General features: G+C 38.9%; 1 protein-coding gene across 1 annotated transcript in view; it reads left to right on the top strand.

The window, feature by feature from the left end:
* The first annotated feature begins 253 nt into the window (after positions 1 to 253).
* Positions 254 to 17,575, top strand: part of cdkal1 (CDK5 regulatory subunit associated protein 1-like 1) — a 195,190-nt gene continuing 177,868 nt past the window's right edge. The window contains exons 1-4 of the mRNA XM_072460498.1: positions 254 to 397; positions 1,144 to 1,309; positions 2,382 to 2,494; positions 16,953 to 17,037. Of these exons, the coding sequence (XP_072316599.1) occupies positions 1,152 to 1,309; positions 2,382 to 2,494; positions 16,953 to 17,037 (356 nt within the window). The 5' untranslated portion in view covers positions 254 to 397; positions 1,144 to 1,151. The remainder of the gene's footprint in view (positions 398 to 1,143; positions 1,310 to 2,381; positions 2,495 to 16,952; positions 17,038 to 17,575) is intronic.

Raw genomic sequence — 17,575 nt, 5'->3', positions numbered from 1 at the left:
CTGTATGTTTACTGCTGTATGTGTATTGCTGTATGTGTACTGCTGTATGTGTATTGCTGTATGTGTCTTCCTGTATTTGTCTTGCTGTATGTGTATTGCTGTATGTGTCTTGCTGTATGTGTATTGCTGTATGTTTACTGCTGTATGTGTATTGCTGTATGTGTACTGCTGTATGTGTGTTGTTCCCATAATACATCCATGGTTGTTCCATACCAGATCATTGACAGCACCAGATATCACACACCGTCCCAGGAATTGTCCCTCTTTGCCTGCTGTAGTCATGGGCGAGCATGGCGCTGTTGTGATCAGTCGTTCTCAGGTTATCGACTTTGAGGTTGTCTTTTCTAGGTAGTTTTAATTAACTGTTTTGTTTCCGACGTGATACACAATAAATCAGGTAAAACTTATTTAAGAACGTCACTCACTGATGACTCTAAACGAGCGCTGGAGGATGGTTAGCATATAGGCTAGCCTTAGCTGTTAGCATGATTTTTCTGTGCTGTTAACGTGGATGGGTTATTAATGGACTTGTCTCTGGGCTTGCAAAACAGGCATTGCATAGTTAGTCTGTAATTGACGATGCCGTTTAATTAGGTATTAGAAAGATAACTTATTTAGATTATTAGTGCCGTGCGGTGACCCTTATGGATGGTCAAGCAGACCTGGGATGTTCATTGATCTTAAGTAGATAATAGAAGAGTGAAAAACAAAAACACCTATTCTATTGAGCTAACTTCACATAGTATAACACAGTGCCAAATTAATCTATCCATTCATTACACAGATTAGCGTTTCATGTTGTTAAATTACTGCCTGTATTTCCACTTGTGAATTTATTGTTCTTATTCGGAAAATGTGAATTTGCTTTGAATTTTTAGGTTTCAGATGACATAATAATAGACTTGCAGTGTAATATTCAATTGAGATGGGCAAGAGGATTCATTCTAAGGTTCAAGGGTCTTGTCACTAATCTTCAATATTTTTTTATTACAAAATACAATCTGATAAATGAATAATAAAATGTAAAGAACAATGTTTTAATTGATTTCCCAAACTGTGACATTAACAACACATCTGGGTGCAAACAAGCGATTCCTGTAATAACATTCACATTTGTTACATTGTGGTTTGTTTTTCTCATAGGTGCCATCATGCCCTCAGCCTGTGAGTCTTTGATTGATGACATTGAGGACATGGTTTCTTCTAATGACCCAACACCTCAGGAGAGGCAGTCGGCCCGTAAGAGCATCATACCAAGGTCCAGAAAGAAAAGGGAGCCACTGAACAATGAAGAGCTTCAAACTGACAGGTTTGTCACAACTAGGGTGGCAAAGGGGCAGATTTTCTGGAAAATTGCCCAAAATATCATATTTTTGCAGATTTCTTCAGTCCTGACCTTTTTATTGGGCCATTTCTTACTTTGTTGAACATTTAAACTAGAGCTGTCAAGCAATTCAATTTTTTTGCTTCTTCTTGTTGCTTAATTTACTTATGTCTTTTGTTATAGGAGAAATATCTTATAATTAGCTGTAATAATGTCAAGCAGTTATTTTATTAATTGATTTAACATCTGTAACAATTAAAAGTATAAATATGCCAGATTGAAGCAAAAGAAAGTATCCGCTCACCTGTAACAAAGCGTTGCCAGAGTCTGATGCCCTTAAATCATTTTGTGCCACAAAAGAACACATTTGATACTTGGTTCTATGCTATATAATAGCATTTTAATATGATTAAATCCCCAGAACATTCACTGAGAGTGGACTGAACCATCCTCTCACACGGGGGGATTCCAGCCTGCTTGAGGCTGTGCTGTAAAAGTGAAAGCAAAATACGTTAACGTGATAATTTTCCTGGCCCTAATTATTTCTCATTTTAGGCAAAGTGAGACAGGGCAAGTGTTTTTGTAGAGCACAAATTGTACCCAAAATAATTAAAAATGATATACACAACAGAAAAATATGCAGTAATTCTTAACGTTAATTCTTCTAGTGTTTAGTCAAAACCTAATTTATATATTCTTAACTTAATCAGTTACGGGGAATCAAAGGAGATGTGTGACATTTCTTTAATGTCTGACAACATGTTAAATATTTTACAAAACAGAGGAATACTTCACCAAAGGACACTTGTGTGTGTTTATAATTGGATGTGTTTGTGTCTCAAAGCTAACGCTTTACTGCATACACATTTTAAAAACAAAATAATTTAAAATTACACTGAATAATCTTCACAATCAGACAGTCTTTACTTAAACTTTAAATTGGTTGTTTACTTACATTTACATTTTAATAAAAGTTAACTTAGCCAACTGCTGCTATGCACAGAGCCCTTTAGACATCCAATACAAAATAATTAATAAATAACTTTTCTATTTCCAGTTTAATTCCTGGCACTCAAAAGATATGGATGAAAACTTGGGGCTGCAGCCACAACAATTCAGATGGAGAGTACATGGCTGGACAGCTAGCCGCCAGTGGATACAAAATGACAGGTAAGTTCTTCATATGTAAACCCCAGTAAATAATTATGCTGCATTCCATGTGTCCTCGAAGGTAGGAACTTTGATGTTTTATCACAGTTTGTGTTCTTGTTGTCAAATTGTAAAAACAATAAGCAGTAGATGACTGCTATGCGTGGACAGTGGGGGAAGATCTTATCCACTTATTATAATCGATTCCTATGTTTTGTGTTGCCCCATTTATGCCCTATGGAGAACTGTAGTTCACAATAGTTTTTTTTCATTTGTGTTAAAATGGCTACGTGATGCTGCCATTACGTGTCACCCGTAATAGAAAAATTAAGCACTAAATGTAGTAAAGTAAGTAAAGAGCAGTGGGAGTGGTGAACGCGGGACTGTTGGAGCAATGGTGTCTTGTCTGCAGAAGAATAAAAACGTTCACTCTAAATACAATGTTGAGTGGTTAAATGAGAAGAGGAAACACTCTTAAGTCAATTTTGTATTATAAGTCTCCCTTTAAGGCTGGCCTTTAAAAAAAATTGATTTCAATGAAATGATTCACGATGGATTCAACAGTGTTCCATTACCATTTTTCAGTTACTTAACGGTTCTGTAGGGAAATGTATCCTCTGCATTTGCTGCAACATCCATCTCCAGATCTTGCGCTAGGCTTGGTCAGGACCACCTTAGCTGGATCTTTTCAGTTAGAATAATAATACCACAGCGTTTGTAAGTCCTGCATCATGCATTGAGCTGAATCATGACATTTCTGATGTCGGCGCCATCAGTTAAAGGCGCAACGGACGATTTTTCGGCGATTTGAGAACTCAGGCTGAAGTGCGCATGCGCACTCCACCGTGAGGACTGATACAACACACACGTGCGTTTGTTTATTAGCGCGACGGATCGCATCGCATCTTTCGTCTCCCGTAGATTTCCGTCTTCTGAGTCAGCTCGAACTGTCTTTCTCCGTCCTAATTTAGTCCCGTACACTGAGGGAACTATATTATGATAGATCAATGCGTTTAGACGCGCGGAAACGTGCTGCTCATGGGGACGAGCCGCACGCGGCTGCAGATGAGCAGTAGGTGCGTTTTATGATTGATACGTGGCAGGACTAATCGGCAGTCCACGCCACGAGGAAATAAGACTCAGATTTGTGCCAAAAAAATCGTCCATTCAACCTTTAAGTTGCCATCTCTGGGAATTTAGCTGTAATCACTTCAGCACTAAAATCTTGTCCAATTATCTGTGGTGCGTATCTTTTTCAGCGGGTCCACAGCTACCGAGGCGACGCAAATCCTACGTTTTGAGTATTTGACGCATAGCATTTTGGGCATTGACCTGGGCGTGATGTACCTACATATTTCATTATCCGGAAGAAATACCAAAACAAACCTTGCTCTGGTAAAAATCCAGCCGCAGCTTTTAGCCCTGGGATCGCCTCTGAAGTATCTTGCGAGCCAATCGCCTCCATTGTTACATATCACTTGTCTTCAAGCAATGGTTCATTTACTTGACATGTTTCGGCGGCAGGACTTCCGCCTTCATCAGAGACGGAATTAATAAGTAATACATTACGTCTTTGTTGTTGGGCTTTTTAAAGCATATACACCAGAGCGTCCAAAGCGTCTTCCTAGAAATGCAATGTGTCCAATTCGGGGCATCCAGGGGGAAATTTGATGCGGTGTGATTGTACCATTTGCCAAAGTGGAGCCACGCTAGATCCCTTTGGAAGCCACCGCACAGCTAACCTTACTTTAATATATGCATGTCTTTCCAGACTATAACAACTTTAAACTGAGCTTCTTGTCATTACAAAACGAAACCATTTGCAGCCAAAAATATTGTTTCAGAATTTTATCAAGACATTTGTTCCTAGCAGATATTGACCACAAGAGGGCGATGCAGCCATTTATAATGTTTTTTAGTGAATAATATGAGTACTTTATTCCCTTTTGTTGACCATCTAATACAACTATCAAGCTTCTGGGCATGTACAACTTAAAAACAATCCTTTTGTTGGCATTCTGCATGGATTTAATTTGTTTAATTTATTTTTTTAATTTAATTTCAAGCTCTTAAATCATATGTTTTTTGGTATAGACTTCAGCTTTGAAATGGAAATTCTCAAGACCCACTACTTCTGTTTTTCCCAACAGATTTTACTCTACTTTTTTATTAAAACAATCGAGACACGAACTAAAATATTTTCCTTTGTGCATATAATAGTCAGACCTTTTAGGATGAATCAGTCCTGATGATAAAGGGTTAATTAAAGTTGACTTTAACTGCTCAGTTATTTAGCTTGTACCACTGTACTCTGTCAACACATGTGTCTCGTGGAGGAAAAAAGTTTCACCATTTCACCTTTGAGCTTTTTTGTTAACTTTGCTGATGCCCATAATCACGGAGTGCAAGAATTGCACGAAATACCATTCACGCAGCTATATGCTCTGTACTTTCTAACCTCCTCTCATCACTCTTTAACATTTTTATCACAGCTCAATATCTCACAGTTGCATTGAGAGAAATAATTAGCCTGTTGTGGACAAAATCACTGAATATTGCATTCAAGTCAACAGTTATTGTTGTAAATGTGTTTTTTGAATGGCATGCTGCTTTGTTAGTGATTCTAGTGGAATAACATTTTGATCAAGGTGAGCTCATTGTAAATTACGTGAAAATACTCCATGTTGCTCAGTAAGTGAAATATGAGCGAGTGGACGCAGATAAACCTCGCAGTGTGAATGTACCTTCTTAATTTGAGCTGCTTTGGCTTTAGTCTAAAATCACTGTCAACATGAACTCGTTCACCCCATCTTCTCCCATTCAAGACATGACATCACCCAGTTGAAACTGTTGTAGCATTTCTCAGTTTCACCACTAAGTGGCAGTGTTGGCTCACTGTAACACGTCTATTTGAAGGATGAGGTCATCTCAGAAAGTACTTGAATATCTCATTCACACTTCGCAGAGGTTGTAAATCCAATTCAATCCAACTTTTTGTTTTAGTTTAATGACATGTGAACAGTATTATACAAAGTTCAGCACTCATTTTGAAGTTTTATTATTTTTAGTAGCATCTTCATCGTCAGAAGTGTTCGTTTGTAAATATATGTAAATTCAGAATAATGTTGCTTATAACAATTTGAATCATTACCTACTCATATATGCTGCAAAATAATGCATCTTGCCTTTTGATTTGCCTTTTGTTGCACTGTTTTGCTGTTCCTTTAATCAAAAATAGAGGGCAGTGTTTATCCATGGCATTACATTGAGTGAATTAGATTTAGGCAACAAAGCTCTGAGCCATAGAGTGACTTCATAGAAAGTGGTGCTTGTGTACACACACCCACAGCCTGGTGGAAAGTCTCACCAGGATATTGTGATGGTGTTTTGCTGCGTTTTTTTCTGCTTTAGGCAAAATGACTCCCCGCTCGACAATGTTGGCAGAATAAGACTCCTGCTTCCTGGTATAAGCACAGCACAGTTGATACGTTGTTAGGATACTGTATGTCAATTAGATATGGCCAATGTAACATTTTATGACATTTTAAGCAGTATTTTGGTGAAAAAAGTTGTACCGCACAATTCCCGGCTTTATTTCTTAAGGCACTATCCCAGTTATGTTACATCACAGTGGAGTAGATTCTGTCTGAGTGCGTATCTCACATATATACGCCTTTCATTCATAAAACGGAGCGCTTCTGATTGGCTGCTTATATGCTACGCAGTATTACACTCCGCACTCTTATGACCAATGAAACGCTGCAGTGTTTTCGGCGACTCCTCCTCTCCCGCGCTTATCCAGCCAGCGAGCACAGACCCTCTCCTCGCTCGCTTGCTCGCTCTCTATTTGACACTTCACATTTTGGCAGCTGTCACTCCATAAGATCACTTGGCGCGTCTGCGATTCTGAGTGGCAAGGAGCTTTTTGTGCCCCTCGTCTGTTCAAAGCTCGTATGCGGAACCTGGTCCACTACATTGATTGTTTCTTCTACCGTTTAAAATCCTCATCGTTCTCACCGTGACAAAGAGGTGAGAGGAATAACTGGCATTGTGCAGGTCGTGGCCAACAATGACAAAAGAGTGAGATTTTAGGTAGATGAAGATGAAAGTGTGCAAAAAGTTAACACATTATTTAAGTCTGTAAAATAAAATATATAGTAGATGTAGAGGATAGGCTGATCAAAAATGTATAATATTGCAGTTGTTTTTATTTAATTTTTTTGATAAGCAAAATTTAAAATTGTAATTTTAATAGGTTTCATGCAAATGTCCATTGTCATAGCAGGCAAGCAAATCAAAATGAAAAGACTAAAATCATTTCCCAGATTTGAGTGTCAAATACAATCTGTGCATGCCCGGATGCTTCTGTGGGCTCAAACATTGGACTCACTATAACGACGCTCACATTTATAAAGGACATCTCATATTTTTCACTCTTAAAACATTTTTTATCTCAAGTGAAATGTACGGCCAGAATTTGAGAAATGCAACAATTAAACCTGAGCAAACGGTGCCGCTCGGTGGTCGAGTAGAATTGCACCTTTGCCTGACGGTGGGTCGGGAGTTTGAATCCGGCTCCGACTATTTCCTGCATGTCCAGCCCGCTCTCATCCCCATATCATACTACAAGCTTGTCCAATAAAACCTAAGAGCCCCGAATCTCAACTGTCACACTCATAGTTCAGAGTTTAACAGTGATATTCTAGTGGCCAAAACACACAGTTGCACTTTTTGTTTTCAGTAGGCCGTGGTCGTTCACTCTGGTTTGAAAAACAACCGTAACAAGAAGTTTCTATGCTTTTCATTTTGTCAGATTTCCCAGGGGCAATCTGACAAAGTCAGATCTAGTCTCTATAGAGCCGTGCGGAACAGTCATCCCCGGTTATCCCGGGAATACTGGCTGCATTCTGCGGGGATTGAGAATACCTTGCAAGGATATAATGGCAGTATTATGGAGGGGATGTGAGTAATAGGTTATGGCAGGGGCTGGGCTAAAAGCACAGTGTTGGGAGCGACCGAGCAGAGCAGGGATTATGAAAGGAGGCCGCCAAGATTCACCTCTCATCTTCTTCAGCTTTGCACTTTCCATGTAAGCCTTCTGACAGCAATAGTGCGCTAATGAAAAATAAAAATGGGAGTGATACAAAGGTCATATTTTGCTATGCATTGACATTGAGGGATTCTTCAATATCGCCTGTACTGCGTCTTGTGATTAAATACAATAGTAGTTATTGGTAGTGTTGTTTTGGAGTAGCTGCGTTACATTGCACTTCTGTGTCTAATATGCAGGGGAGTGACTGATGAGTTGTAGCCTGCACTGTTAATTAGGGTCATTGCATTGCTAATTGAGTTAACGTGACAGCACAAACCATTATGGAGTTCAATCGTCAAAGTTTCCCTAGCATGGATTTAAACGTGACTATTTTGTTGAAATGAAGGTCAGTGTCTCTCTTTGCTGGAATCAGTTTAAGGACGACCAGTCAAACGCAGTGTCAGGCGCTTAAACAGCCGCTGAAGACGAGACGTTGACATTTGGCATCTCATTGTCACATTCTTTGTTTCTGAATAATTAGCTTGTCTGAAGCAACTCAAGCCGACTTTGTGGTATTTTTCACTTCATTTGTCAGTTCCCCTTTGTTTTTCTTGTCAGTGTGAATCAACGGGCAAAACAAATGCAATTCCTCTAATGGAAGAGAAATGAAAGCTTGAAAGATGTGTAATTAATGTTGCATTTGGGGCTCCTCGTGTGGGAGGACAACGCGCATAAAAGACTTATGGATGGGCAGTAGCAATGAGTTTGGCATTCAAGGACAGAAAAATGTCTTTCCATGGCTGTCTTCTGTGCTTTTCTTTGACTTTCCGTGTTGTTTGGGCTGATAGCTGTTGTTTGAGCTACTCACTGACCACCCACTGGAACAGAAAGCGGTCATGCCCCGCACTCTGGTGTCGGCATGGTTATATGTGGGACTGCTTGCTGAGCTGAAGAGCTGTCAGGGAACGCTATAGAAGATGGGAAGTAGAGGCACTATGAGGCACTAGAGACTGTATGTTATGTCTGTCAAAAAGTGTCATGTAGAGATGTCCATTTCACATAGATGATGAGAGCAGGGAAAAGGTTAATGACATGAGTCATTAAAGAAACGGTATGTCATTTTTTAGCCCAAAAATAACCCACATTTTAATTTTTTTTTTTTTTTCATTTTGTATTATTATTATTTTAAAAAACTGTGTCTTTACTGTTGGTGGGCTTGTGTCTTCTCAAAGTAGAGTAGGACTTGATCTGGAGGAGTCTCTGCCTTCTTGCTTCCATGGAAATGTTGTTGCTTGAGCTATAATATTCTGCAGTATGTGTAGCGAATCTTTCAAAGCATATTTTTATTGTAACTTAATATTTTCCATGCAACTTTGCAGGTGACTTTCCACTTCCAGAAAGTTACTGTGCTGTTAACTTGAATTAAATCTGTAAAAGAAAAGTGTGATTATATCAAACTATGCTTTTTACAGTTCCATATTTGGTTGTTGGTTATTTAGCCTATTATGCCCATTTAACTCTGCCACAAATGTAATCAATATTTTTATATACGCTGCCTGTGTGTATTAAAAAAAAAAAAAAAAGAAGGCGTCACGGATGATAAAAGTCATCGCTCTAACATTCCGCAGGACCGCCTTTAGCTTCGATTACATTCGCAGTGGCATTGTTTCAATAAGATTCTGCAATATTAAAAGATTTATTTCCATCCAGTGTTGCATTATTTTTCACCAGCTGATCTTGTCTTGATGATGGAGAGAGTGACTACTGGGCAGAGCAAAAACATATGTCTGTTTGCCGTAACCCGACCGATTTGGTAAAAAAATAGCCGACTGAAAAAAAAATATCAGTTTGTCAAAATGATGCCAAATATTTTTTTTTGTCTTATATCTTGCCGACTCACCGACCGTTTTTTCAAAAAAGCGCCGTGTTGAATAATTTTGTATCACTGGAACTCGCTTGAAATATTTTAATGCCGAAAATGTCGCGAAAACCGAGCGAGAAATTAAACTTAACACGAACTGAGAACGTCTCATTGACTGTTGAAGCACGACCCCTGGCGGTCACTGCGGGTCACTGGCAGAATCAAAAATGGTGACAACAACATGTGTGTTCAGCGCGGTTCAGTGTGTCGATGACAGTTTGGTCAAAGCGAGGAAACAGAGTGAGAATTAAGAATAAGTTGATGGTTTTAAGACGGACTGATACGTGGCATGATGTGCTATTGGACTTGGTAGGTGAAAAAGATGATATTTTTATGCCTTCAAAGTAAAAATATATAATATAAATTATCTACCTACGACCCACTTGAAAAATGTTGGGTCGGGTTACAGCAAACATACAATTTATTTGGGGCAGCCCTCCACAAAGCCTTCTCCAGCTCGTCCCAAACACTCTCACTGGGGTTCAGACCTGATGTTCTCTCTGCTCAATGCCAATGATCTGCTCCTTCTCAAACATCTGTTCCATGACCACGGGATTTGTCTTTCCACATTGTCGTTTCAGAAATGATAAGCCACTCACTGCATGCGTCTGGTTTAAATACTGTTTTGCAGCTATTCTTTTGGACCGGCAGTGTAACTGATTAGTTGACCATGATATCGTTTGTATTATGTAGATGTTTCTCTAACTCACAACTTTACTCAAGTTACAAATATAGTCACATTTGTAACTTGAGTAAAATATTTGGCTCCTCTTCCCACAGTAAATAAGCAACTTGACAATATTAATCTGTCTCATTTTTGTGCTCTATACTCAATTTTTCTGCATTATTTTATGTTTTGTACTTCCAATTACGCTGACTTCAAATTTTAAATCAGATATTAAATGAAACCCGGAGGGGCCGTTATGCCATTGGTTAAGCTCAGGTTTGATTCAAAACAAATATCCATTTTATTGATTTGAAAGTATCTTATGGTGGACTGGACAATGGATACATCGTCCACATTTAAACATGTGCACAGCTTGGGTATTTCTTTCTTCATTTATTGGACGGTAAATAAGACAAAATGTGTATGTGAGATGCCGGACATTGAGACGGTTGCTTTGTGTGAGGAAGGGAATCAAGTCTACTGGTTACAGGAGCAAGTCGCTGCATACACCTTTGGCAGGGTCCACCTAAACTGTCACCCTTCATTTGTCAGCAGGATTTACGATGGACACCGGTGCAGGGCGAGGAAAGTGTTAAGAAAGAGCTGGTGGAAAAGGAGATGCTTTTATGTTTCACTGTTTTCTGTAACATTGTTGTGTGTTCATAACTGGTGTTATTTTGTTTTTTTTGGCATATTTTCACCTGAATTTGCACATCTGCGCACACAAACCAACTTTACAAACTTAATTAAATTTAAACTGCCATCTCTCAGGGCAAACAGCAAATATAATCACATTTGTAATGTCAAGGAAATAGTGTGTCAATATTTGCTTATCCTGTTATTGTTGCGAAATGGGGAACTGACGACGGTGTCACTGCGACGTGCGTTATGATTTGACAGTTGGGCTTTTCACCGAAATACAAATTAACACAAACTTCTACTTTACATTTGATATTAGAAATAGACCAGCTTTATGTTTTTGTTTTTTTTAACTATTCCTTTATTTGCTTAGATCTGGTTAAATATTATACTGTATGTTTGGTCGTGTGCTTAGTTTTTATTACTTTGTTCCATATTTGTTCTGGTTTTGTGACTGTTCTAAGCAAGAATTGTGGTTAAAAACAAACGTAATATTATTTTACTAGTTCTAAATGTCCAACTTGCTCTTTGTCACGTTTTAAACGCATTTTTGCCTCGTTGGCTCCATGTGAAAAGTGTCTAATAGTCATTTACTTTCTGATAGTAACTCACATCTATGTAAAGGCCCACATTCTGACGTCTGTTACTTTATGTCCTTCATTGAGTTGAGCGTGACTTTGCTCTAATAATCCATCTCTCGCTGTGTGAAATATCCTTTTATGCCCATTCTCATTATCATAATGGTTTTCACTGTTACTTCATGAACCCGAGGCTTCAAATCATCCCATCTATGTAAGGTGAAGATGTAATGGCAAAAAATCCACGTAAGCTGGGCTCCTCTGCTCTGCCTTTGTGTAGCCCATTAAACTACACTCTAAATCACCGGGACCCCGCTGCCAGATGGTTATAATTACTATGTTGTATGCTTTTCCATATTGTAGCCAAAGCCAGCTTCATCTCAATTTGCTTTGAGTCAAATTCATTTGGCGGGTGTAGATGAAATTAAGATTAATTTCTGTGAATATAGTGTTTGTTTCGTACAAACTGTAATACCCTTTTTAACACTAAAACAGAATAATGCCCTTTTAATACTAAAACAGAAATCCTACTGATATGGCTATTTTTGCTTCTATTTTTAGTTTGAAGAAAGACCAGGGCGCAGACCCAGGTGCACCTTCTGGGTCTTTGTAATCAGATATAAGAAAGACATATTGTGCCCTGCCCAGTGGAAAGAAAGAACTTTAGCGATACAAATTAGTTGTTGGCCTGTCTCGCAGCATTCATCATGGCTGTTCTACTTTCAGCTGAGGTAGCTTGCTATTTTTCACTTCCATATACCCCCCCTAATCTTCTAATGTTCTTTTTCCTGTGTGAACACGAGTTATTACAGTATTTTTCTGCCAAAAATGTGTAGTTTCATTTATATTATCCCAATATTTTGTGCTATGTAACTCAGAACTGTTTGATTTTGACCAGTTGTTTAAGACACAAACATTGCAGCTCTTTTGTTACTCTTGCCACAGTTCTTCCTTTGCACATTTGTGAACGTTTAATGCTGTGTTCGTCTTTATTAATTAGCTGGTGTTTCTACTTAGATTATTGCATCCAAATTGTACCAGGTCAAATGGCACAGCTTCTGTTTGTGTGCTCAGAGGATGTGGAGCGACCATCTGTTGTTTCTTCTTTAAAACTGCTTCCAAACCCTAAACTCCGTTCAAACCAAGCAGAAAATTGCGAAGTATAAACAAGTTGTCGAGGGCACTTCCCTGAGAGGCATGCAGGATACATCTGTGAACATTTTATAGTAGGTGGTGCACATATGTATCGGTCCAATATCGTATCGGCCGATATTCATGTCATGGAGTAATATTGTCAGTCCAAAACCACAGATATCAGTATGCGATGTTATGCATTGGTAATGAAAGAGTTAACTCTGCCGTCTCTTCAGAAACACACTTTAAAAAGCTCTAGAAAAGTTTTACACAAGACGATGATTAAATATAAGCACGACGAATACACTCATGACCCGCAATAAACCCAACGTTTTTCCAGACACTATTTGACTAGTTTTCCTCCTAAACAACACATTTCCTCTAAATAACTTTAGTGTGAGAGATTAAAAGAAGAAGAGGAGACTCTTCTTCTGTGACCAGAGTCTGAGGAGGACCTGTAACTGCAGCAGCGACAGTGATGACGCACAACAGACACTTTAGTCAAATAATCTAAATAAAACAGAAAACTCACAAAATGGAAAAGTGTGAAGGCTGATTTTATTCATATATTATAGCCTATAACCCATCTATGTCTAATAAAAAGCTAAATAAAACTTATTTTCAAACTATTATAAACTAACCTTTTTTCCACAAATGAAGGGTCTCATGTGTTCTAATTCAACATTTTAAATCAGATTTGATCTGTAGTTTAAGATGCATTACTATTTCTTGCCAGTAGACAAAAATACCAAACAAAAGTATACAAAATTATCGGCCCAAACGTTTCCAATAACAACGGAATTGGCCTAAAATTGTTATCGGTGCAACACGATAAACGTCCAAGTGTGTGTTTCCTCTCGATGGTTATACTTTTTGGGTCAGTGCCCTACAGTATACCTGTTGTTAGCGTTCCTTTTCACTTGTTACCACAGCGGTTAGCTCAGTCAAGTGCACTGTGAATACCCCAAAGGCTGTTCTGCTGTTCAATGTCAACTGGCATGCATTTTACACGACTTGAAAACAAATAAAACTGGCTTTCAATATTAATAAGACACAATCAAATTTAATCCTATTTTAATGTGTGCTCTGAGTAGTTTTCAGACACCATACACTTAGTCCTACTAGAGTAATGTGTTTGACAGTGTAACTCTTCCCACTGTGAGTAAGCATAAGGGACAATTTAAATGATTTGAACATTGGTGTTGCTATGATTTAGTTTTCCTCTACTTTGACAATACGAGACTTTTCTGCCTTTGTTTTACTTCCAATTAAGATAAGATAAGATAATCCTTTATTGTCCCACATGGGGAAATTTCATTGATGCAACGCAGGTAGATACAGAGGTAGATACAGAAGAAAAGAACAGATAACTTATAGGGAGTTTGAAAAACACTCTCAGTAGAAGATCTCTTTATAAAAATCTTAGGATGTCCGCCGGGATAACGTGACGATCTCCGGGTAAGACGACGGTTCTCCGCAGTTTCATGAGTTCTTCCTTTGTGTAAACGCGGTACGGCGCCGGCCGGGGGGCGCGGGGGGGGCGGGGCGGCTCGGAGCCAGGGGGGCCGGGGCGGCTCGGAGCCAGGGCACATCGGGGGACACGACGAAAACACTCAATAATAATAATTACATCAACTTTAAATGATCTCTGAGTTATAGTTTCCCCAATTATTCTACTAGAGTGAGATTATTTTGAAATACCTTTACCTTTCTTTGAATCAAATGTTTGGCTTTTCTACCCCTGCCCGTGCCCCGCCCGAGCGCAGGTTGAATGTGCTGCAATAAAAAGTGGGTCATGGGTTGGTTCATGTGTAAAGCTCCAGGAGCGTCGTATTGACCCTCAGGCCGGCTGCAGTCTGCCTCTTCTCTCAGCCCTGTTCACACAGAGGAAAAGAAATGCCCAGACCGTTTGATGGACCAGCGACAACCGACCGGTGCTCTCTCCTCGACTTCAAACACAGCTCTAAGACGCACATCAAACAAAGGCGACATGCTTTGAAAAGACAGGATTTTGCGGGATAAAAGTCATCTCTTGTTGAACAGTCCGTTTGTTCAATAAAGTGATATAAAGATAAGATAAGATATTCCTTTATTCTCCCACATGGGGAAATTTCATTGGTGCAACGCAGGTAGATACAGAGGTAGATACAGAAGAACAGATCACTTATAGGAAGTCTGAAAAACACTTTCAGTAGAAGATCTCCTATAAATAAATAAAAAACTCCCATAGACAAATGAATAAATAAATACATAAATACCATTGCATGTGATCACGACAGTAATTGCACATGAATGTGTCAAGACAGCACATAGATATTCAAAAATATATTCATAAAGTCGAGCAGCTTATAGAGGTGGGAAATATATAGAAAATGAGATGATATCGTCAATGTTGTTTTGAATATATGCAAAAGCTGAATATTGAGTATAACGTTATAGAAAAAATGCTACAAAAAGAGCTAATCTTTATTGGTAAACTTTAAAATAAGGTTATATGGGGATATTTCTGAACTTTTCTGATATATTTTACAGACATTTCACCTGTTTGATCATTAAACTTCAACCAATGCGTTTAAAGCTATAGTTTAACTCCATAATATTCTCAGACTCAATATTGTAATATCTCTAAATATAATTTTTTGTCAATATCACCCATTTGTAGGTGCATATAATGACCATGTAAATCAATAAAATAATGCAATGGCAACAAAATCCAAATGATTAACAAAGCAAACTGTACATAACTTTCTGATTCGATGTCTGAAAAAATGGTTTCATGTTTTAGTTGAACAAAACCCACAAAAGGCAACCTCTTGACCCATTTACAGTAAACAACAGATTGTGATGCATAGTTTTCACTTTAGCTCGCACATTTGTATACAGCTGTGTGCGTGGCTACCTGGGGATCGGGGGAAATGATTTTATTCCCTTCCTGCTTGTTATTGTTTGCGCGCCGTCCGACCCCGCAGCTGAGCCTCATCTCCATCCTCTGTGGGGGGCCGCACACACCTGTGGGCAGAGGCAGCTGTAATGTGTAAATAAAGCCACAATAATGCATTCCAATGTGTTTTTGTAATAAAATATTTATACAATTGGAGCAGGCACAATCAAACAGTGCATGTGTAATCGCTGTTTTGGGCTATTTTGTAAAACGCGGCGCCGTGCTGGATACTTAATCTATACTACAACCTCTTTCAAGTTGTTCTCTTTTCAATGGACTGTTTTTTTTTTTTTTACTCTCGACCACCCCCCCTCCCCCCACTGCAGTTTTTTGATCTTCGAGTCCCACTTGGGGCACGCCATCACCTCTTTGTTTCCTCCTTTTTCATTCATCCATCTCAATGCCTCACTTCTGGCTTGTCCCTCTTCCTAACCTATTCTTTTAATCTTCCTTCTCCTTTTTTCTAATATACGCTCGCCACTCTCTGATCCTCGCTCTCACTCGATGCTTTTTGGTCCATCTCTCCATTCATACTTATTTGGAGCGTGCACCTGCTCCCCCGTAACCCTCCTATCCCCTTGTCTTGATGATTGAAATGTGTTATGTATGACCTTTGTGTACACAGACGCATTCGCACACACCGCTCCAGATGATGCTATCGTAATGCTCTGGACATGGCCTGAATTCAAAGTTGAATCCACGGGGTCAACTTTTGGAACACGCTGCTTTCACCCTGCACATTTTGGACCGTTTTGTACTTTTTTTTGACATCTCGGCCCGTATCGTTGCTTGAATGTGTATTTTTCTTTCTGTTGCCAGATTTTGTTTACCATGCTTAGACACGCACGCATTCCCAGATAGCTTGGCTGCGCTCGTTGGACCATTGTGACCTTTTATCCCACAGATAACAGATCAAAGGTCAACAGGTTTTGTGTTCACTTTCCAGTTTTAATCGCCTAATAGCTATAATATGCAAACGGTAACCAAACGGCTGCTTCTGGATTGGATGGGGCAATGTTCTCATGCAAATATTATGCAAATTTTCCAAGGATTTCCCAAAGCAAGAATTTATGACTGTGTGAAAGTTGACTCGCACCAAGTAATATCTCACAATATCTAACCAAACGTGTTTCAAGTGGAAGGTTCCAGTTAATTCAGAGCTCTGGGGATCCTCGGGTGGGATTTATCATTTTCTACCTGTTTTTTATGATGCTGTTCCTATCTCTCAGTACACAGTATATTTAAAAAAAAACAAGCATGGAGGTAGAATATTGTAGGATCTCTCAATGATTTATATTTCACTTATTATCATGAAGTCAAATTTATTAATAATGATTGTTTTTGACTCTTGATGTGCCGGGGTCTATAGCAAAAAGCAAACCAACAACCAAACAATAAACAACAAAAAAACATTGAATATGGTGTAAAACTGAAAATCATCAGTTGAAAACATTGAATCAACGACTTCATCTGTCTTTTTGTGACCACATACATACTTATTTAATGTACAGTGAGAGAATATTCAGCTATGTACTTAATGAAACGTTTTCCTTCCCTTCTTGCTCAGATGACCCGGCAAGCGCAGACTTGTGGGTGCTCAACAGTTGTACAGTGAAAAACCCAGCAGAGGATCACTTCAGGAACTCCATCAAGTAAGAGCATTGAATATTTTCACATGTTTTTTATCAGTATAGTGCAGCTGTAACTGGAAAACCTAAACGCTTCCAAATTGTGTAGATGTTGCTAGTTAGAAATCATGTAAAGTTCAGGTTTGGACATTAAACTGATCTTGCATTTATTCAATTACAGGCGTTTGAATTGGTAAAACACACATTAATGCCTTATTACGGAACATTCCAGGCGAAGCAATAACCTCTCCATTCAGACAAGCAGGTGGTGCCTCCCATCAGACAAGTTACACACCGCTTAGTTTCTCACTGCGTTTCCAAATACATTCAATATATGAGTCGGGATTTATTGCTGAAAACAAAATACTCTTAATCGTCGTCATTACCGCAGCACTTAGGCATCCGATAATATGTTTTAGGAGTTTGCCAAACTGAAATTGTTTTAGGTCGAGGCATCAATGGCACGAATCAGTGCGGTTCCTGTGCGATGGAAATTAATTCACGTCAAAACGAACCGTCCCCCGTGAGTGTGGCTTATGTGGGTAAATATGCCACTAGCTAA

This window comes from Eucyclogobius newberryi, unplaced genomic scaffold (assembly GCF_026437365.1).
Source record: "Eucyclogobius newberryi isolate DKJ021-1_F unplaced genomic scaffold, fEucNew1.0.hap1 SCAF_3, whole genome shotgun sequence".
Classification (NCBI taxonomy): domain Eukaryota; kingdom Metazoa; phylum Chordata; class Actinopteri; order Gobiiformes; family Gobiidae; genus Eucyclogobius; species Eucyclogobius newberryi.
This window is presented reverse-complemented; position numbering and strand designations above follow the sequence as displayed.